General features: G+C 39.6%; 1 protein-coding gene across 2 annotated transcripts in view; it reads left to right on the forward strand.

Annotated features, from left to right (window-relative positions):
* The first annotated feature begins 11,695 nt into the window (after positions 1-11,695).
* The window catches only part of cops8 (COP9 signalosome subunit 8), a 43,182-nt gene continuing 30,418 nt past the window's right edge, over positions 11,696-24,459 (forward strand). For both annotated transcript variants that reach the window (XM_084310877.1, XM_084310878.1), the window contains exons 1-2: positions 11,696-11,827; positions 12,831-12,901. In XM_084310877.1, the coding sequence (XP_084167003.1) occupies positions 11,756-11,827; positions 12,831-12,901 (143 nt within the window). In that variant the 5' untranslated portion in view covers positions 11,696-11,755. The remainder of the gene's footprint in view (positions 11,828-12,830; positions 12,902-24,459) is intronic.

Raw genomic sequence — 24,459 nt, forward strand, 5'->3', positions numbered from 1 at the left:
GATCTTTGTGGAATACAACATTAGTATATTTTATATACCTGCTACATCTGCATTGAGTAGAAATCTATCTGGCTTAGCACAATGAATGGAAGCGGACATGACTGTGTATAGCCTTCGGGAGAGGTGTTAGTTGGACAATGCCTAGGCTAACCAGTCATGCCCGCTTCCATTCATTGTGCTAATCTAGGCTAACATGCAGCCAGATAGCTTTCTACTCGACGCACAGAGAGGAGACTGGTATCTATCTTCTTCTCTCTCTCTGGAGAAGACTGTAAGCTAATTTCACAAAATGTTGGGAGTTTTAAGTGAAAGTATGGGTACCGTCTCAAAATTGTACTCAAGTAAAACACACGAGTAAAAGTCTACTAAAGTTTCTACTTTTAAATGTACTTAGTTAAAAGTACACATTTTTTTTCTGACTGTCTATTCTTCTGATAGCAGTGTTTAATCAAAGATCCCCGCCTTCTATAGTCTTGCACAAGGACCAATCCGCAAACCTAATACTAAAGTAAAGTACAAATGTACTTTTGACTAATTGCACTTTGTTCTTTACACCCATGTTGGGTGTATGGACTATTTTATTTTGTTACATGTTTTGTTAATTATCTCAAGGCCTGTTTTATGGTAATAAATGTTTACTAATGTTCACAGAGAGAGAGAGAGAGAGAGAGAGAGAGAGAGAGAGAGAGAGAGAGAGAGAGAGAGAGAGAGAGAGAATACATTATTCTATATGTATGTTGGTGTAGGTATATTTACATAATGAGCAATAATAGTATTTTCAAATGTGTCTCCTTATGTGCATTTGAGTAATCTATCTGTACTATAATTTATTGTGATGTTGATTTGATTAAACCTCATTTTGGGTGTAATGGCCCAGTAAAGTCATTAATGTGATTCATGTGATATTTCTTTGTTAATAAATGTTTAAATATCTATTCAAGTTGTCATTTTTAACTGGAAAAAGTAGCATTGTTACTTTACTTGATATTTGAGCTTCACTGCAGAATGATGTATATTGTGTACAATGTGCACATACACTGAGAATATATTTCAGTGAGGTAGGAGACAGCATGTAAACTTCTGAATTTTTCAATGAGGGACATGCCAATACTGAATTGGTAAAGGGAAGGGTCCTTAAATATGTGGCATTGTATTACTAATCAACCATTTCCTACTGTATTTCCGGTAATGTACGGTCATAGGCAGATAGTGGAGTAGCTCTGGCAGAATACTGGGTACACAGTAAATTCCGCTGACTCAAACTGAGTACATTTCACTCAAACTGAGTAACATTTCTTTACTCAGTTTGAGTCAAATGTACTCTGCGGAATTTACTGTGTGGTACCAGTATTGCATTGGCAGTGTCGGCTAGGCTTCGGGCAACCAGACCTGGCCCAGTGTGTTTGGGCCGCATCTGGGCTGCTTTAGGCAACCGGACGTTCACCGCTTCCGGCAACCCCGGACCTGGCCCAGTGTACTCGGGCCGCAATCGGCCAGTCAGTCATTGCCGCCTACTGGGCCGATTCCGCCAATTCCGGATGTTCACCGCTTCCGGCAACCCCGGACCTGGCCCAGTGTACTCGGGCCGCAATCGGCCAGTCAGTCATTGCCGCCTACTGGGCCGATTCCGCCAATTCCGGACGTTCACCACTTCCGGCAACCCCGGACCTGGCCCAGTGTACTCGGGCCGGAATCGGCCAGTCAGTCATTGCCGCCTACTTGGCCGATTCCGGCAACCGGACTTGGGCCGATTAATTTCTTCCGGCCTGCCGGATACGGGCCATTAATGGGCCAGAACTTTTTGGCCACCTGGGAGGTTGGGTGGGTGGGGGGGCATGTGGTAAACATGTTTATCTTTTAATTTAGTTTTGAATGACCAATTGAAGCTCTGACATACCTGCGGTGCAGCGAGGGCGAGGGGCGAGGGCGAGGGGTCCAGACGTGGATGGCCGTGTTGCGTTCCGCTCAAAGGGCAGCGTCTTGTACGAGGTGTTGCACCGCCACTCGGGACAATAATACGGACCGGTTGTGGAGTCACTCCACAAGTCTCCAATACAGCGCTTGCAGAAACGATGCTTGCACTTCAACGTGATCGGGTCCCAATATGCATAACTACACAAAGGACACGCCACAGGTTGGCCTCCCTACCACCAGTATATTAATATGACGATAATGGTCTTTTTACCAAGAACAGTTATAGCAATGTATATATACCATTCATTCCACACATTTGGACATAAAATAACACTTAGAATTTAAGAAGCCTGTATAATACAATATACAACACTGAAATATGGGAATAAAATATGGGTATAACGTGACTCATAACCTAACCATATCCAATATGGGTATAACGTGACTCATAACCTTTTTAATCTACTAAGCTTATTTTGCAGACTAGGATTGCAGTTGGCTGACGCAATTAAGAGACTAATACAGGACTAAGCGAGGCAGATCACTCCTTCGCCCCCCGTAATCTGTTCGTAATTCCCACGCATTTCAGACCCACAATCCTATGTTTTTGTCTACTTAATAACTCTGGCCAGGGTTCAAGTCCCTGTACATTACAGCCAGGCCCTGAGGTATTTGGGTTACCCTAACTTAAATAGTGGTATTTCTACCTTTGGCTCTAACTTAAATAAACGACCCTAACTTAAATATATGGGTCACTCTAACTTGGTATTAGGAGAAAAAAGAAAGAGAGTGAGAGAAAGGTTTGAGGGAAAAAATATTAAATTAAAAAGTTTAAATGTAGATTGCACCTTGCTAATATCCATTTCGACAACACAATTCAATGGGTTTACTTATATTTTTAGCAATTTATTCACAAGACAATAATGAGAATGCATCCACTCATAACGGCTGTTTTAACTATGCAGTTTTCGACTTAAAGTAACAGGTCCTGCTTACCTGAAAGTGGATCCTCTTAGTGGATGTTCAGTCAATATTGTACGCAAACAGGTTGGCAAGTCCGAATGAAGGCCCACCCAGGGAACGCCAAGTTGTCACGTTTTAGACTCAGTCGTGAAAGTTGTAATAAGATATTTAAAGATATAAGAGATGAAACACTTTTGAAGGTATTTATTATAAAAAGTTAACAAGCAATGTAATATAAAAAGTGAATAAGCAAAGTATTATACAAGGTGAATATAGCAAGGTACAATTGAAATCTAGATTGTTACAACCGGCCGGTCGAGTATAAAAGAAAGAAAATGCAGTCAAGTTATTGTTCCGTCAGTCCAGTCTCATCCGTCCAGTCCAGTCAGTGTAGTCGTGTCGAAGTCAAGCAGGGAAGTGAAGAAGAAGTCAAGTCCCTTCTCTGTCAGGGTGTTTTATTGGTCCCCCAATCGATCAGTGTGGTTGTGGTCTTCGTCCTGCGTTCACGTTGTGTGTCTGTGTGTATTGGTCAGCCAGTATGTCCGCCGTGCATGAGTGCGTGGTATGCACATTTACGTGCGCATTTGTGCGTGTGTCTCTATCGATAACGATCTGTGAATAATGGAGACTGTGGTATGTGACCAGTAACTGACTGGGTCGTATATTAGTTGGCTTGTGGCATTTTGTGACAATGAGTTGAATTATTTGATCCGGGCTAGTCTGGTGAGATCTCTCACCAAAGGAGTCAATGTGTGCGCGTTGAGAGTGAGGGTGTATGTATGTGTGTGTGTGTGTGCGCGTGCGCGTGCGTGCGTGTGTGCGTGTGGGGGAGATGTGTGCGTGTGTGTAGGTTTGTGTGTGTGTGTGCTTTGAGAGTGTGGGGGGTGTGGAGTGAGAGTGTATGTATGTGTGTGTGTGTGTGTGTGTGTGTGTGTGTGTGTGTGTGTGTGTGTGTGTGTGTGTGTGTGTGTGTGCGTGTGTGTGTCTTGGGGGGCAGTTGAGGATATTGCAGCATGTGTGTGTGAGTTTTTATGGTCACTGATAAGAATCTGTGAGTGGCCCTCTGGCTAGCTAAGTGTCCGTAGATAGAGAGAATTTAAGGCTGCTATAAATGTACGTGATATACGTGTCATATTTCAACAGCATCTATCGTTAGTCTGTTCTCAGTTGACGCTTGGCGTCCTTCTTGTTATTATTGCTATCCCTGCTCTCAGTGTTCTTGCAATAAAGAGGACACACTTGATAAGAAGGGCAAAACACTTATCCCTCTCCTTCTTCCTCTACCATTGGAGCTCAAAACCTACCTGCATCATAACAAAAAGTGCAACTAGGGCTAAAAACCCAATGAAATAAAATAATAATAAATAATATGCTTCTTAGCAGATTTCTTAGCTTAACATAACATACCTAAGTTTGGGGGAACTAATGAGATAACTGGGGTTGCAACAAAAGTGCAAAAGACCCAATGAAATAAAATAATAATAATAAATAATTATGCTTCTTAGCAGACTTCTTAGCTTAACATAGCAGACCTACCGTAAGTTTGGGGGAACTAATGGGATAACTGGGGTTGCAACAAAAGTGCAACTAGGGCTAAAAACATAATGAAATAAAATAATAATAATAATAATAATAATAATAATAATAATAATAATAATAATAATAATAATAATAATAATAATAATAATAATAATAATAATAATAATAATAATAATAATAATAATAATAATAATAATAATAATAATAATAATAATAATAATAATAAATAATAATAATAATAATAATAATAATAATAATAATAATAATAATAATAATAATAATAATAATAATAATAATAATAAATAATATATCCTTTAGCAGACTTCTTAGCTTAACATCCCAGCGAACTAATGGGATAACTGGGGATGTTGTTTGCTCCTGACAAGTCTCAAAGTCTGGGGTGATGGTTCACAAAGATAGGTCGTTTTTACACACATCCGCGACCCACTCAAAATGGCCCTGCGACCCACCAGTTGAGAAACACTGATCTAGATTACCTGGTGGTAAGGACGCCAACATTTAGGAGATCTAGAAATACTCTGCAATCATATTCAATTGCTTATGTTGTGACTAAATGCTTTATTATGATAAGATGGTTAGAATCACATTGTCTATTGAGTGTTTTTCTCATAAACTGGTATATCTTCAACCAATTCACTATGAATGATCGCCAAGATAGACCAGGCTTTAATTCCATTCTTGAAATGCACGGACGAGGCTTAACCCCATGAGATTCAGTTTAGGAGACCGACGCCTTACCACTTGGCCAACATGCATGCACAAATCCCTCTTACAATTAGGTTTTCTATAGTTAGCATCCTGTCTTTAGTAATGTAGGGGATGACTAAGCAACATAATTTGTGTGAAGTTAGCTCTGTAACTGGTACCACTGATCTCGATCCCCCGAAGGAGGTACCAAGGACCCCAACATTTAGGAGATCTAGAAACACTCTGTAATCAAAGCTTGAATTTGTGCAATTTTGCAGATTTGAATGTCAGTAATTAAGGTCAATATCACCATAGAGTGCCTTTCAACCCTCACAATACTCAGAAATGTTTATATTAATTTCCCATTCCCTTTATGTCTTATCATAAATAGTAGATACTCAAGTTGTAGAAATATATATAAGCTGAGCTCCCACACATATTTTCAGATAATTATGGGCATATATTCGCAGAATAAACCATGAGCTATGTCCACCCCGTCATGGACATAATACATTACTGTTAAATATGTTTTCATTGCAATATTAAGATGAAAATTACTTTTTCAGAAAGGTATGATGTCCCTTTCCTGAACAGGGTTATTTGTTTGCTTTAAATTATAAATAAATAAAAGATTTTATGTAAACCATCTGTTTTTAAAAGACACACATACAATTCGCACATATATATTTTATAATTAGGAGAAAACTGTGATATTTGGATGCAGTTTTTTATTTGCATATTATTGCCCCCCACTTAGCTATTGAACACACTAGATTATTTAAACATATCTCACAGTATGATTGAATTATTATTAAAAAATATCAAGATGACAGGGTGGACCAGTGCATGACAGGGTGGACCAGCACATGACGGGGTGGACACATAAAGCAGAACACACAAAGCATCACAAAATATGAAAATGAAACATTTATTCAACTTTGAAAATGGGTACATTCTCAATCTATTTGAAATAAATAATTTACCATAGAACATACCACACACCATAGAACATACCATAGAACATATCACATACCATAGAACATTCCACACACCATAGAACATACCACATACCATAGAACATAGCACATACCATATAACATACCACACACCATAGAACATACCATAGAACATATCACATACCATAGAACATACCACACACCATAGAACATACCACATACCATAGAACATAGCACATACCATAGAACATACCACACACCATAGAACATACCATAGAATATACCACATACCATAGAACATACCACATACCATAGAATATACCACATACCATAGAACATACCACATGCCATAGAATATACCACACACATACCATAGAACATACCACATACCATAGAACATACCACATACCATAGAATATACCACATACCATAGAACATACCACATACCATAGAATATACCACATACCATAGAACATACCACATACCATAGAATATACCACATACCATAGAACATACCACATACCATAGAATATACCACATACCATAGAACATACCACATGCCATAGAATATACCACACACATACCATAGAACATACCACATACCATAGAACATACCATAGAATATACCATAGAATATACCACTCTCTGAAGGATCTCTCCTCTCATCGGTCTCGGCATGACAACCTGTTCCCTCTTAGGACAAGTCCATTTCGCTCTGACAGCTCTGATTTCACTGGGACATAGGATCTCGCCTCGATAGGCACCTCGGCTAGGTGTTCAGGCCATCCCTTTTTGATGAGTCTGGCGACTGACAGCAGTTCGGCCTCAGCTGCTGTGGCCGCTCTGATCTCGTCCATCTTGCTTGCGGACGATGGGATCCCCTCCATTACACTAACCACATAGCATGCCACCTCACGCTGTGTGTCCAAGTCTGCACCTATGTTGGCCATTGGGCTGCATGACAGACTATCTGCGACGACCAGAGTCTTTCCAGGAGCATACTCTGCCGCCGCATTGAACCTCATGAGCCTCATGAGGAGTCGCTGGCATCGGAGAGGCACATTGTCCAGGCTGCAAGTGTTAATGAGAGGTACAAGGGGCTTGTGGTCAGTTATTAGCTTGAACTGGTCCAGGCTACTGAGGTACCGGTCGAACCTCTTGCACGCCCACACGCCCGCCAGACCTTCTTTTTCAATCTGGGCGTAGCGCGTTTCTGCTTCGGTGAGGCATCTTGAGCAGTACGCCACAGGTTTCCACTGCTCGCCATGAAGTTGAAGTAGCACGCCCCCTAACCTGTAACTGCTTGCGTCTGCAGACACGACGGTGGGCTTGCTCACGTCGTAGAAGGCGAGTACTGGTGCTGTGGTCAACATATCTTTGATCCTCTGAAAAGCTGTTTGCTGGGCATAATTCCATGCCCATGCATTCTTGTGCTTCAGGAGCTCATACAGCGGCTGTCCTACTGTTGAGAGGTCTGGGACGTACCTGCCGAGATAATTCACCATTCCCAGCACCCTCCTCAGCTCCTGCATATCTGTTGGCGGCGCCAGCTGCCGGATAGCCTCCACTTTCGCTGGGTCAGGCCGGATCCCGGACTGGTCGATGATGTGCCAGAGAAACCGTAGCTGACTTTGCTTGATGGAGCACTTTTCTCGATTCAGCTTCAGCCATCTCTATGCGCTGCATCACCTCCAGGCGACTGTCATGCTCCTTTTCTGTGGCCCCATAGACGAGAATGTCTTCCATAAAGATCTCGACGCCCTCTAACCCGTCCAGGGTCTCCAACATCTTCCTCTGGAAGATTTCAGGCGCGCTTGTGATCCCGAATGGCAGTCGCTTGAAGTTGAACCTGCCAAACGGCGTGATGAAGGTGGTGAGTTTACAGCTGTCTGGGTGCAACGGGATTTGGAAGAATCCACTGGCGGCATCGAGTGACGTGAAGACTGTGGCCCCGCTTAGCTTTGCTGTGATCTCGTCGGTAGTGGGCAGGGTGTACTGTTCTCTTTTAACAGCCTCGTTCAGCCTCTTGAGATCCACACGGCTTTGCCTGTGCTCTTCAGGACCGGCACCATGGGTGCACACCAATCGGTAGGCTGTGTCACCCTCTCGATGATGTCGTTCCCCTCCATCCTCTGGAGTTCCTCCATGACCTTCTGCAGCATAGGGAGAGGTACACGTTGCGCTGTGTATACAGCGTACGGCTGGGCGCCACCTTTCAGCAGTATTCTTACTGGTTCAGTTTGAAATGTCCCATGCCTGCCTGCAAATGTACATTTTTCCCGCTGCTGCTCACCATTTCCTCCACTCTTCTCACTAGATTCATTTTCACTGATATTGGCCTGCTGAGTAGGTTGTTTACTGTAGGCCCCCGGATGACATAAGCTGTAAGTGGGTGTGTCTTACCCTTATAGGTCACAGTGCTCTGGATCTGTCCTATGCACTGCAGCTTGCCACCTGGGCTGTCCAGTGGTATTTCCGCAGGCTCCAGCGGTCTGTTTGGCATGAGTGAGTGGTAGGTCTCCTCACGAATGATGCTCACATCCGCCCCAGTGTCGATTTTGAACTTGACCGGTGTGGAACCCATCAACACCTTGACGGCCCACTTCTTTGGTGACCCACCTGCTTTACTCACTTCCCGCATGTAGTACCCATCTTCTGACCCGGAGTCCTGCTGTTGTTGCTGCACTTCTTTTTGTTCTCTGACCTCACGTACTGCTTTCCTATTCCTACACACTTTGCTCCAGTGCCCTACTTTGTCGCAGGTATTACATGTGGACTTTTTAGCTGGACAGTTCTCATCTCTACTGTGCCACGCTTTCCCACATTGTCTACATTGTCCTCTGTCGCCCCCTTGTGGCTTACCCTGGCTGCCATTGCCTTTGTAGCGCTTGTTGTGAGTGACCTTGTGTATCGACCGGCCTCCAGCTGTCTCTCCTTGCATGCTGATCTGCGAAGCAACCTCTTCAGACTGCCTGACCGTCTCTATGGTCAGCGCGAGTGTCAAGTCCCTTGTCAGCTGCAACTTACGGGAGACTTATTCTCCGACTCGCTTCCCATAGCATATATCAGACTGCTAACCTGCACGGCACCATCTTTCTTATCCAACTTGGTAGCCGTTCTGAATCTCACAAAACGTTGCTTCCAATCGGGCCATTCTCCTGGTTTGTCGAAAGGAAAACTCGCCGGTGGGTGAAATTTTGCCATTTCTGTCTACTTTACTTCTGACACCATTTATTGTCGATTAATCGTCTGGAGGCTTTGACTTGGTGCGAGCTCTGCTAATTTATTGACAACTTCCGTATGCAGTAACCCACTGACTCATTCACGTTCAGTGTAACAATATAACTCCAGATCAATGCGCAGGCCTTAGAACTACCCACGTATATCTTATATACTTCCATATATGACAGTATGCTTAATAACATTAGAGTTAGAGCGTTATAGAAAATAGTTATTTCATGTTTATTAAGGCTTTATTAATGCATAATGATGCTACACTTAATATACAACTTGACCCAACAAGGAATAAGCAATAATATAGACTAATATGACCTAGTGTGTGTGTGTGTGGTTGAGTCCATTATCAAAGGGATGATAAATTAACATCCATCTACAAATTACAAATTAACTATGTCCACCCTGTCATGTGTATGTCCACCCTGTCGGGTCTAAGTGGTCGACAGGGTGGACATTTTGGGACAACGATAGGGTGGACATTTTGAGCTTCAGTTAGCATATTAGCTTACAACAAACTGTGACTAGCTAACTAGCTAGTCTGGTTGTTGAAGAGAATTTGGTATAGTTAAACTTACATATTTTGAAAATATTGTATTCTAATCACTTCCAGCATATTTTATGCTGACAGGGTGGACATGTTAAGCTTGGTCAGAGCAAGTAAGCAAACTTATAGAAAGAAAATGTGTCAATAGGAAAGTCAGCTACTCATTCACCTCAGCCATTGAATTTCCCGCCACTGAAGAGAGGAAAAAACTGTCGTTGTGATGTCACTAGAGTGGATGGCCTTTTCTTAAAGGGGCGGATTCCCCAATATGACAGGGTGGCACACACAAACTCTTATTTTTTTAGTATAAATACAAATATTAATTTTGTTAAATAAGATAATACACTTAAGTTGAGTAATATCTTATTTAACTAAATAATATTATGAAAACAAAATAATGTTTTTTTTTTATTTGACTATTTTTTACGCACATTGAAATTGAATGAGCAGTGCATGGGACATAGCAAAACAGCATGCATCCTCTCATACAAAACTGAAAAAAAATCTGGAAAATGTATTTAAAGAGCCAGGTAATGTTTTTTTTATTAATATAAAGACTTAGCCCAATATACCAAACCCTTTCATAATAATCTTTATGTTAAATTGACATGACAAATGTATTATTTATGTACAGGACACCTAAAGGCACCCTACAGCGATATTGATATTTTTGCTGTCTTAGACCATCGGTATAACATGTGTAAATTCGTAAATTGGATGTAGTTCACCTTTAATATGAAAAGGGCACAGATAAATGGGCACAGATTGCAGAATGGGTACAATACAGCTCAATACACACAATTGTTAAGGGGATGCAGACCAGAGAAAGACTTTCGTCTTGTTTACATCAGGGTCCCCCTGTTTACATGGGTCCATCAGTAAGATGATCTAACAAGTTAATTATAATACCTGTATACTTTTATATATTTTATTCACCTCACCATAAGTTATTGCAAGACTATGATATGATTATATAATATAAAAAGGTTTATATTTGAAAGGCATTTGAATCCATGATCCTCAGTTTACGAGATCAATATTGCCTTGCCACTTGGCCACCACCACCTGTAAATATCCTAACCCAACCCCCTCCAATGTACAGTCATTTACCTAGTATGGTTTTGTCAATAGTCCAATGTACAATTTTGTTTGTTTGTACAGAGTCTCCCCCCCCTCAATGTACAGTTTTGCTTGTTTATACAGTGTGCCCCCCCCCCCCCCCCCCAACCACCTCCAATGTAAATTACCCAGTATGGTTGTCAATATCCCAGTGTACCCAACCCCCCCCACCCAACCTCCTCCAATGTACAGTTTCTACGTCAAATGTATATACTCCCTTTTCTTGACTCCTTCTGTATCACAAACAGTACTGTATTTGCAAATCTGGTATGTCATAAATGTATAGATGTAGCAGTACTGACTATCTGTATGTCATGTATGTCATATATGTCCTGATGAATTGAAAATGGGGGACCCTGATGTAAACAAGACGAAAGTCTTTCTCTGGTCTGCATCCCCTTAACAATTGTGTGTATTGAGCTGTACTGTATTGTACCCATTCTGCAATCTGTTAATAAAGTTTTCAATCAATCAATCAATCATGCCTGGATCATGGTCATTAAATATTTTAATCTGACGATGTGATAGAGTTTTTCTCTGCCGTTGTTGTTGGGGATTGAACATAAGCTAACATAGGCTATGTTCAATCCCCAACAACAACGGCAGAGAAAAACTGTTACATAGGACAACATCAATGAAAACGGTTATATTGCACTAGTCATAATCTTCTCATTCCCGTGACATTTAATTTTAGCTTTTATTTTGAAAAACATGAACCGGAGGTACAACATATTTTGCTCGAGGTTAGCGTGCAACAGCTCGGCTAGGCATAATCATGCCTACTGCTGTGATTATGGAGGACAATTATGATAAATTATTGGAGCAGTGTGAAGCTCAAGAGCTTGAGGTAAGTTTTGCAGCCTATATTTGCATGTATTGATGTGCTATATTAGCTTATAGCTAGTTGCCGGTCATCATTGGCACGACCCACCCAAGCTTGACAACTTTAGCTTACATTAGCCTTTCATTCGGCCACCTTTCTGTTAAAGATAGCGTTAGCTTGGGTCACTTGTTATTGTATTATACGTTGCTAGCACCTTTCCAGTGTCAGTAGTACTCTTCAATCATAATGTTATTGACTTAGCTAGCTAGGTAGCTAACGTCAACGTCATAGCAGCGCTAGCATTCATGCTTCGATGTGACCAATAACTAACTTTACGTCAACATTAACATGAGCTAGCTGCATGCTAACGTCTGCGAACCATACGTCAGCTAAGATTAAGCGTTCATAACTCAAATAAATCGTCGGTACGAAAGTCCAACGCTTGTTAATTAACCACAAGTTAACCTGTTGGCTTGTTCATTTACATAGGTGGTGGTGATATCGTAAAGTATGCCCGCATGTATATATCCCCTCCCCGCCGTATGTATATTTCTCTCCCCACCCACTCACCCCCTCCAAATGTACAGTCTCCACCCCACCGAATGTATATTTCTCACCCACCCACCCCTCCTAATAATAATAATAATGGATTGGATTTATATAGCGCTCTTCATGACACCCCAGTGACCCCATGTACAGTCCCCTCCCCATCATATGTACATACTCTGTCAGGATCTATGGGTAACAGTACTGTATATTTGAATACCGTTTATGTCACAAATGTATCAGTACTAAATACCTGTATGTCCCTATGCCATAAATGTCATGTATGTTGTGTATGTCATAAATGTCGATTTGAATTGAAAATGGGGGACCCTGATGTAAACAAGACACACGTCTTTCTCAGGTCTGCATCCCCTTAACAATTGTGTGTATTGAGCCGTACTGTATTGTACCCATTCTGCAATCTGTTGAATAACGTTTTCATTCATTCATTCCATATAAATATGCTCTTATTTCTCACCAGGCACCAGGGGGCATCGCAACGCCACAAGTGTATGCTCAGTTACTGTCCCTGTACTTACTACACAACGATATGTAAGTCAGCTTGGCTGAATAGCAAATTCATTCTTTGAATATAATCATGATAATAAATCAACTGTCAACAGCAGCCGCCCAGAGCACAGAACTTGATCTACACAATACAGGCAGAACTGGAGACATAGCACCTGTCATTTAAGGGACAACTCATGAATGTGATTGTAATCAAGGTTGTTGTCGAGATGTTATTACAACAGTGGCATGAGCTGGGGCATTCATCATATTGTATGACAACACGTTGGGTGATCAAATCCATGATCCAAATGCAAGACAGCATGTCAGACGATTGCAGGAAAAAAAGCATACATTTTAGTCTATTATAAATAGCATCTTCATTGTTTTACTGGGTGCCTAGGCCATACCTCTCCCAAAACACAGATTTGGTATATCTGAGATAAATATTTCAGCACCATGGAGAGTGCTTTGCACGTATATAGACCTTTAGCGCGGTCGGAATTGCACCCTTAACTGCGCGGGGTTTGCATGCGGATCCTGCTCCCTCTTTGCGAGCTATCCACTAAGGACATTGCGCGAGTTAGATACCAGCGAAGACATGCACATTATGTGTGGCTTGCGGAGCAGTCTGCACTCCTGACAGCGCTGTTGGCAGATATCAGGAAGTGGAAAAATAAGCCCGAAATGAGGCATAAGTCCAATGCACATGGCAGGCGAGCAACGTCTGTAAGTGTGTGTTTGTGTGAGAGAGAGACGGAGAAGGGAGAGAGAGAGAGAAACGGGTTTGTTTCATTTAGAGCCATATGAAATCCGCGTTCACGGAATCGCGGACGGAATCGCGGAATTAACCAATAAAAATGGAATCAACTGCAAAACGTGGTATATTGCAGAATTTGGCCTAATCTGGACTGAAATTCAGTTTTTGGGTGGAACGTTTGGTGCACACGCGACCGGGGAGGCAGGGAAGCTAGAGCGGGTTACACACAACACAGCAGTGCTCAAGCGTCGCTGCTTCGGTGTTAACGTCTTCAAGAAGCTAAGAAATTCCGCAATAAGCCCTAAATTCAGAGCAGAGCAGTATCCTAATGACTTTTATGCCTCCGGCGATAAGGTGTTCTGCAAATTCTGTCAATGTTCCGTGGACTGGACCCGCAAAAACACTTGCGACACTATTGTGATTAAATGGCTATGTAACGTTAGGACATGCTAGCTTCTAGCTAAATGTAGTGCACCCATCCATTTGTTTAATGCAAACGATTGTCATTACACACTGACTGTCCTTTATAAACTAAATACACTTAAATAGCTATGTAACGTTATAGGACTATAGATGGAAATGCTAGCTTCTAGCTAAATCTAGTGCACCCATCCATTTGTTTAATGCAAACGATTGTCATTACACACTGTCCTTTATAAACTAAATACACTTAAATAGCTATGTAACGTTATAGGACTATAGATGGAAATGATAGCTTCTAGCTAAATCTAGTGCACCCATCCATTTGTTTAATGCAAACTAGGGCTGACCTTCGAAGCTTTTTTTGGCAATCGAAGCTTCGGGGCCGAGCTTCGATTTTAATTCCAACCTTTTTAAAATAAATAAATAAAAAAAAACATTTTTTTTTTTTTTCTTATGTTGTGGGACTTGTACAGCACTTTCATAAACTTTGTTGTTTTTAAATGTGCTCTATAAATAAAGTGGGTTGGATTAATTAATTAAGTAGCCCCTTTCGTGACTGAGCCAACAAGGTTTCACTCGGCTGTGTGATTTAATTCAAGGTGTATTGCTGTTGTCGTTTGAACAACTTCAGATTTCATGGGAACTACCAATCCCCCAAATCAAGAATGTTTAAGATGAATGAAGTAAGATTTTGATTATTTGAAATATGGCCTGTGTAGACTAAACTATGCACAGAATTATGTCAGTCTACAAGGTCCGGATTCTACATGGTCCGGCAATGTAGACCTTGTAGACTCCACTACAGACCAATTATCAGTGAATGTTCATGCATTTTTAAGAAGGGCAACTTCCACAAAAAAACAAAGAACTCACCAAAACATCTCAGTAGCACCTTATCTAAATTGTATTTCCTATTTTGTTTATTCATTCCAGTATCTTTCTTTCTTATGTGTGGAATTCTACAAGGCATGTAGGTGTATATGTATTTGAGGATGATATCCTTCAAACAGGCAATAGTGATGATATAATTTGGGCAGTGCTGAGCTGGGTTACTTTCCTCCAGTGTATTTGTCCCCCGGCCCCACCCAATGGCCCCACGCGCACGCACACACACACACACACACACACACACACACACACACACGCACTTACATTTAGTCATTTAGCTGACGCTTTTATCCAAAGCGACTTACAAGTTCTGTACGACAAGACAGCAAGAAGGGTACAACTCTTATCAGCTGAGTAACAATGTTTATCAAAGTGTTGCGTGTTACAGTGTAGGTTAGTTTATTAGGAAAAGTGCATGACAGTAAGGTTAGTCATGGTTAGATTTTTTTTTTTTTTTTTTTTTTAATCATTTCAGATAATGGTTGAAGTCTTTAGTCGACGGCGAAAGATTGGACGGGATTCGGCTGTCCTAACTGGGATGGGTAGTTCTCACACACACACACACACACACACACGCACACACACACACACACACACACACAAATCGAAGTAAAAAAAAAAAATTTACATTTTTTTTTGATTTTTTTTTTTTTTTTTTTTACTTCGATTTTTTTTTTATGTTCGAAGCTTGTGCCATCGAACGAAGCTTCGAAGTATTTAAGACAGCCCTAATGCAAACGATTGTCATTACACACTGTCCCTTATAATCTAAATAAACTTAAATAGCTATGTAACGTTACAGTACATAGGACTATAGATGGAAATGATAGCTTCTAGCTAAATCTAGTGCACCCATCCATTTGTTTAATACAAACGATTGTCATTATACACTGTCCTTTATAAAACGAAATAAACTAAAGGTGCCTAAATTATGCATTACTATATTTCATCACAATATAATATATATAGCTAGGCTACTGACATTGTCATTGTGATAATGTCAGTAGTAGCTAGCTGTATCTATTGTTTACACTTGAAATGTGTATTTTTATTTTGTCACAATATTATTTGAAAAATATTGTGTAAAATTGAACTGTATTTCTGAGTTGCAGCACTTAAAAACATTAAATGGACTGTTATATCTTATTCAATTGTGGACATTTATTCATTCCCACTTATTACACTATTTCTGATGGTAAAATTAGCATAAAAAGCTAAATACAGAATTCTGAAATATTAAAACGGAAAAAACTGAATTTGGGAAAAAATTTAATGGAATTTGGAAAATAATAAAACGGATTTCATATGGCTCTAGTTTCATTCATAACAATGTAATCGATACAATTCTGTCGGTCGCCTCGCTTAAAAAGTCGGTCGTCTGGCAAAAATCGCCTGCTGTGTGCGTTGGACTATAGACACAAAATAATTTTTTTTTTTTTTTAAACTCAATTTTTATTTGCATTTATATTCACAAACATACAAATAATAACATCTTTGATTGTCAATCTTCCACCGTTTGGCTTTTCAGGTGTTTACACAGACAGTGTACATCGCCCTTATACAGGCCTAAACCATAAAGGGAAAAAAATAAAATACAAAAATACCGTTCTTGCAGAAAGAAGAATATATACAATTATTGACTAAGTCATTCTTTGAATAGTAATCGCACATTCGTTGGCCTGTACAAAATCCAAAGACGATATGTATATCTTCCTTGAACAGGGATATATAGAAAATGTTTTAACTCGGTTTACCTTGCATTTTGTTTTACATACATATATACCCCATCATCCTTGGCTATTAATCCCACATCAGTTGATTTCCCAGATATTTGGTACTAATACTTAGTGTATGTCGTCCTTAAACCATCATATCAAATTATAATACTTGCTCTAAATTTTTTTTAATTCTGACTCAGGTAAATATGCGCGTCATGGGTCCAGGGACACTCCTTGAACCTCCTTCCTCCTGTATCCTTCTATTTCCTTTAAACCTCCCTTTTCTTCTAGTACAATATTTTTATTGGGTTTTACAGTACACATTTCAGGTTTTCATTGTAGTCAGTTATTCTTAATTCCTTTTCTCCACAAGATTATACCTATACCCACATACCCCCCTCCCCCCTCCCCTTTTCTCTCTCTTAGCATCTTTGGTTTTGTTTTTACTGCTCTCATACAGAAATAATATGTACATTCATTTGTACCTCCATTAGAATAGCTCGTACACAAATATAAATAATTGAAAAGAGGAAAAGAAAATGTACATAAAAATAAAAATAAGTAAAAATAAATGACATCTTTACAACACCTTCACTGACGTGTCTCCGGTCTCTCCCGGGGTCCGGGTCACGGCTGACCGCGGGAGAGAGCGGGGGGACTCATCCTATAGCAGCCCTCCTATATCTTCCCTTCTCAGATATTCATTAAATGGTTTCCATATATCCTCGTAAATCTCTATATTGTTCCTGAGGATATACGTTATTCTCTCCATAGACATGCATTGTGCCATGTTTTTAATCCAAGCACCGATTGTGGGTGCGTCTATTTTCTTCCAATTGAAAGCTATTGTTCTTTTTGCCTGTAGTATAGCAAAATCAATAAATTTAAATTGTTTGGTTCTCAGGTTCAGATTTATTGGATATAAATGTAACAGTATCATTTTGGAGTCTAGTGGGATATTCACTGACAGGATATCTTTGATTTTATTCACCACCTCCCCTAGGGCTGGGCGATATGGAAAAAAATCATATCGCGATAACGATATGATAATTTTATTTTATTTCTCGATATCGATAATTATCGAATTGTTATAAGTATAAATTTTTTTTTTTATTTTTATTTTTTTTTAACAACAGATGTATGTTTATTTTGCAGCAATTCTTTGTCATTGCCGCCATCTTTAGTGTTACATCCCCTCACACTCCAGTTCTCAGGCTGCAGCTGGTTTAAAAGCTAAAGTAAACCGGCTTCTCTGCTGGCTGTGGCTCCAGAGGAGTTGAACAGTTCTGGCTCTGCTAGTTTATTTTCGATCTTTTGGTGCTTTTTTGGTGGACAAACCACTGCACATGTGCACTGTGACTCGTGACTGGAGTCTAGTTCTGCTAGCACACATAGCCTACTGTGTACAGACGGTTTCAAAATGTATTTTAAATTAGAAAGCAAACAAAATAAATGGACAAGAGAAAAAGAAATCTGAATTTGGTCAGTATTGTCATTTGGACAAGCAAAGCCATTACTTTAAGTTGCAGGCAAGAAAGACAAGTCTGTCCACTGTCTCTGGTTTTAAAACTGCCCTGTTGCAGGTAAAAAAAAAAAAAAAACGATTTTTCGATTTTTTTTTTATTTCGATATTCGATATCGATTATTAAAATATATCGCGATATTTATCGTTATCGTTATATCGCCCAGCCCTAACCTCCCCCCAGAACTTCTTGATTTTGTCACATTCCCAAATACAATGTATAAAAGTTCCCCGATCCTTGGTACATTTAAAGCACCTATCTGGTGTGTTGCTGTTGTATTTATTCAGTTTGACAGGGGTTATATAAGTCCGCATCAGCCATTTGTATTGAAGTAGTTTTAAGCTAGTGTTGGCTGTTTGTGTCTGAGCCTCCTCGCATGCTCTGTTCCAGTCCTCGTTTGAGATCTCCTCTCCCAAGTCCAGCCTCCATGACTCCAATCTAGATAGTGACGTCTCGTCTGAACCAGATACAATCCAGTTATAGAACATTGATAACAGGCCTTTGCTGTTGCAGTTCTTGATGATAATTTTTTCTAAAGATGAAAGTGTAGGAATTGCCAGTGACTGGTTTTGCAGAGAGGAAATGAAACTTCTCAGTTGCAAGTATTTAAAAAAATGCTTCCTTGGGATGTTGTATTTTATTGATAGTTCCTCAAAAGGTATCAAGACCCCATCTTTGTAAAGGTCAGATATTTGACTTATTCCTTCTTTTGCCCATAGTTTGAATCCAGCATCCAGTTTGCCTGGTTTAAATGAGACGTTTCCCCAGATTGGGCTGAATTGCGACATGGAGTTGTTTATTTTCATAAATTTCTTTACCTCATACCATATATTAATCATGTTGAGCACTATGGGGTGTGTAGTATGTTTTCTTAAATATTTTGGCTCAGCTGAATACATGTATAAGTGTAGTGGTAGTTGCATTGGGTATGCTTCCACGTCTCCCATCCATGATGGTAGTTCTTCCTTAGAGAAATAAAACATTACAGTTCTCAATTGTGCAGCCAGGTAGTACCAATGAAGGTTAGGACAGGTCAACCCCCCTGCATCAAATTAAGCAAGCTCTATACATTACGAAGTAAACTAAATACAATACGAAATCAACGGAATACTAATGGTGAAAAATACGTTTTTGTTTACTTCGTAATGTATAGAACTTGCTTAACTCATTCGAGGCCAACCACGTAATATTACACGTTTGCCCGACAACCGCTGGGTCCCAACCACGTAATATTACGTTTTTGGTTCGTTTTTCGATTTTAATATCCTATTCAATGTCATGGAGCTGTATGTTGCCTGGAAAAGGCATATTGGGACTCTGAAGGTGCAGTACCGACCAGATCCTGGTAGTGGTGCTGTCTCGAGAATGCAGTAACCCCTGTTGCAGACCGGGTGGCGTCTATTCGAATACCAAACCACTCGTATTTCCGCGTTCCCGTTTTGCTCTCTGATTGGCCACGCACGTTTCTGGTCATGTGACATGTGCGCCAATTGTGGGACGGCAAGTTCTGCGCCTATTTCCGGGTCTAAGCCTGCAAACTACCTAACGCCTAGTTTATCACTGGTTAAGCTTAGGCGACTCTTTCGCAGTTGGTTAAGGTTAGAGTTTGGAATCAGGGCAGGCGTTATATCGCCATGCTCTAAGACAAACTCTAACCTTAACCAACTTCGAAACCGTCTTTTGGACCGCTTAACCGTCCAAAAACTTGCCGTCCCACGATTGGCGCACATGTCACATGACCAGAAACGTGCGTGGCCAATCAGAGCGCAAAACGGGAACGCGGAAATACCAAATTTAATTAAAATTTTTTCTTCCAAATTCCGTTTTTTCCGTTTTAATATTTCATAATTCTGTATTTTGCTTTGTACGCTCATTTTACCATCAGAAATAGTGTCTAATAAGTGGGAATGAATAAATGTCCACAATTTAATAAGATATAACCGTTCATTTAATGTTTTTAAGTGCTGCAACTTGGGCTGCCGCGGTATTGATTTTTTCCTTACCGCACAAATTTGCGAAGCTATTCAAACCGCTGCGGTAACCAAAAAAAAATAAAAAATTCGAATGCATTTATTTCTGTAGTAGTCTATTCTTTATAGCATATAGCCTGCCTCTAGTCTAAATGTCTATCTTTAGAGGATGACTTTGCAGCAGGAATATTGTTTGGGATTCGGCAAGCACGCATTCGTTATTGAAAGTGAAACACAGACAACATAGGCTACTGAACACTGTTTATTGACGCTTGCAACTGGCAAGAACACAGAACAAATTGTTCTTGAAACTAACTGTGCATATAACAGAAACAGATAGGCCATTACACATTTATAAAGGCTTTGCACTGCAAAGTTATAAAATACAAATAAATCCTAAAGTGCACATTCATTGCTGCAATTTATTGAATAAAGGCCACTCGTTTAAAAAACAAAAAACAATAATGAAATAATACAAGGATCTAATAAAGTAATGAAAAGCCATTTTTGCATTTATTCTCTCAATTTTAGCCGCTATATATGGAATAAACAATGCCTTGAACATGGCTTTTAAATTAACATAAGGCCACACCAATTCTTGCCAATAGACGTAAAATATGCTGTAAAATATATAGCCACTTAGCCAATTATACGTTATTCTGAGACGATAATTAATCTGTATCTGGATAACCAAGGCACAGATTTTGTCGCGGCAAGTAGCGTTATGTCAGGGACATTTATATATATAGACTGGTGTATTTTTCGTCCACGAAAAATGGAGCCTCTAATAATAATTATTGCCAATAGACGTAAAATACGCAGTAAAAGATATAGCCACTTAGCCAAAAAGTTAAGCTAAAAACGCTGACAATGCCACTTATTTCAAATATGTTCTTTGAGATGAAAATTCATACAGTAACTATTTATTTTGTTAAGTGTGTGGTTGGCCCGTGCTTTGTTTTCAATCTGATGTGTGGCAGGAACCATTACAGTAGATCAAGCATCTGGGCAAGTATATTGCCTCTTGATGCCTCAGTGTAAAAAGGTCACGGTGCAAGATGAGGATTTATATGCCCGCTCAGTTATATTTGCCCTATAAATATATATATATATATATATATTGGGGATGTCCGATATTTTCGGCCGACCAATATTATCGGCCGATATCGGCAGTAAAATGTGATATCGGAAAATATCGGTATCTGTTTAAAAAAAGAAAAAAACAATAACAATATTTGTTATATATATATCCAGTGAAATTATTAGTTACCTGAAATTATTCAGTTTTTTGGGGGGGGGGGGAAACCCTGCATATATCGGTATCGGTTGATATCGGTATCGGAAATTAAGAGTTGGACAATATCGGAATATCGGTAATAAATATAAATGTGCTGTAATTATAAATGTAAATATTATTATTAACGTACAAATATATATTTAATTAAACTGAAGCATTTCATATAAACATTTTAATGGCTATATAGGCTATTTAACTCACCAGAACTAAGCTTTTTCGTGTGAAAACGGTCTCCAGGCACTTGGATTTCAGTTCCCAGTTGGGAGTGAGGTAGTGCAACGTGAATCTCATGTAGGGCATCATATTTACACTGGACCACATGTCCGTTGTGACATAAAAATGGTCCACTTCTTTTATCTGTGCTACGATTTCGTTTCTTACTTTAAAGTACATTTCTGGTATGGCTGTTTCCGAAAAATATGTTCTGCCCGGCAGTTCATACTGTTTGTCGAAGGACTGAAGCATAGCTCTGAATGATGGCTTTTCTACAGTCCGGAAGGGCACCATCTCCGCAACCAAATACTGTGTTACAGTTGTTGTAAGTGCTCGCCACTTGTTGCTGTCCCGGTTATATTTAGTCACTCTGGCAAATGCCTCGGAAACTCCTAACTGACGCAGTGCCGAGCCGGTACCTCCCGAGGTAGATGCAGTGCCTTTCATTGCATCGTATGCATGGCGATGAGTGGTCCTAAGATGCGATGCCAGATTCGTGTTTCCTCGCATCACATTTATTTTCTTGCTGCAAATGCGGCACACTGCCTCATCTACATTCTTAGGCTTTCCCTCTTCATCATGCTCAAAGCCAAAGTGTTCCCAAACAGGTGAAGTAACATTCGGTTTAGCTACAAGATCCATGTTGGCATGTTTACTTTTGAGTTGATTGAAGAGCAGAATTCAAAGCGAAAACTTTCAGTATAGCAGCAACGCACATGGGGTTCGATGAGATCAGAATGTTAACTGCGCAACTGCGAGTGGAAATTATATTATATTATATATATATATTATAATAATAATAATAATATATTATAATAATATAATAATTATTATTATTATAAACATTTTAAATAAAATAAAAAACAGCAGTGATGCGGTATTCAGCTTAACTCTGCGGTGGGCGTGACGTAACAGCGATACCGCGGTAACCGCGGCAGCTCTAGCTGCAACTCAGAAATACAGTTCAATTTTACACTATTTTTCAAATAATATTCTGACAAAATAAAAATACACATTTCAAGTGTAAACAAACAATAGATACAGCTAGCTACTACTGACATTATCACAATGTAAGTAGCCTAGCTATATCTATTCTATTGTGATGAAATATAGTAATGCATAATTTAGGCACCTTTAGTTTATAAAGGACAGTGTGTACTGACAATCATTTGCATTAAACAAATAGATGGGTGCACCAGATTTAGCAAGAAGCTATAATTTCTAGTCCTGTGTACTTTATGTACTGCAACGTTACATAGCTATTTCATCACAATAGTGTCCGTGATTAGCTTCGCCCTCTAACTGTATCTATTGTGATCACCAGGGATCATCGTTAGTGAGCTGGTGTGTATGGGGCTGCGGCACTGCAGATATACCCTACTCTGTTTTGAAGCACAGTGTTTTTCCGTGTTCCTGACATGGCTTTTGGAGAGTGATTTTCGCATGTGTTTTGCGAGTCCAGTCCACGGCATGTTGACAGAATTTGCAAAACACCTTATCGCTGGTCATATACAAGTCATTAGGATACTGCGCTGCTCTGAATTTAGGGCTTAGTGTGGAATTTCTTCCGACGTTAACTTTTCTTTTTTGCATCTTGAACGGAAGGTTCTTAGTCAATTGACAATGATATTGGATCCATAGCTATAATATAAAATATAGATGTAGCTCTACAAACAACGTGACGCACAGTGAAAGTTTGTAATGGAAAGCTGGCCTAACTACAGCAGGCCCCGTCTAATGGCTAGCACCCATTGAGTTAATTTGTATTTTCATGACACATTGTGTCCTGTGTTTTTGTCACTTTCGTCATTGCATATGTTTGTAATGTCCTATTCCAATTACATTTGTCACATATAATTGTACTATATTCTATTGTGCTATATTTAATTTAGTTTATATCCCATTTAATTGTATTCAATCTCTTTATTAAGTTGTAAAGCCCTGGCCTATTTGATTTCATAATTATATTATGCTTAACTTAGTTCATATTTCATTTAATATTACACCACCTCTTTATTGTGATTATAACCTAACCCTGCAGCACCAAAAGGAGTGAAGGAGAGCGGTTATTTTTCATTTAATAATAATAACTTCATAATAATAATAATCATTGCATTACTGCTGATCAGCACGCCTATCAGAAATAAATGTTTACTGTATGATAATCTCAGAACCAAGCATTTTAAATTACCTGGTTTAGTGCTTAGCCTTATTTATAATAGTGTTCACTGCCAGACTTGGACCAAATCACGCCACTTTGCGAAGGCTATCTTTGCCTGGAGCTGCATATTTCTCGAACAAATTATATACTGTTTATAAGATCTATTTTCTGCTGTTCCAACGAAACCTCAATCAACAAAATCCGTCCATAGATTCTCGCTGTACAGGATGAAATGTAAGGGAGCGTCCTTATACTACTGTACTATACTGTAATTCCCGCGACAACACACCCCTCTTGACAATTAAGGCACTGTGCCAGTGAAGATATTTTATAATTGACGAATATTTTGAGTGAGCAATTTGTATTTAATGTTTAGTTATAATAGAACCTCAGCATTATCCTCCAGAATAAACGTTTCATTGGCCTGCTTCCAGCGTCTATACTCCTCATGGGACGACTGGAGCATATTCTGGAGCATAATTGTGCGGTGGTACAATTGGAACGTTACGTGAGTGCAGTCAATAATTATAATAATAATAAACTATTTATATAGCACCTTTCATACACGGATTGCAGTTCAAAGTGCTTTATATATAATGAATACATAATAAAACACACAGCAAGAGCAATGCATAACACAAATAAAAATG

The sequence above is a fragment of the Notolepis coatsorum genome, assembly GCF_963971535.1.
Source record: "Notolepis coatsorum genome assembly, chromosome: 3".
NCBI classification, from domain to species: domain Eukaryota; kingdom Metazoa; phylum Chordata; class Actinopteri; order Aulopiformes; family Paralepididae; genus Notolepis; species Notolepis coatsorum.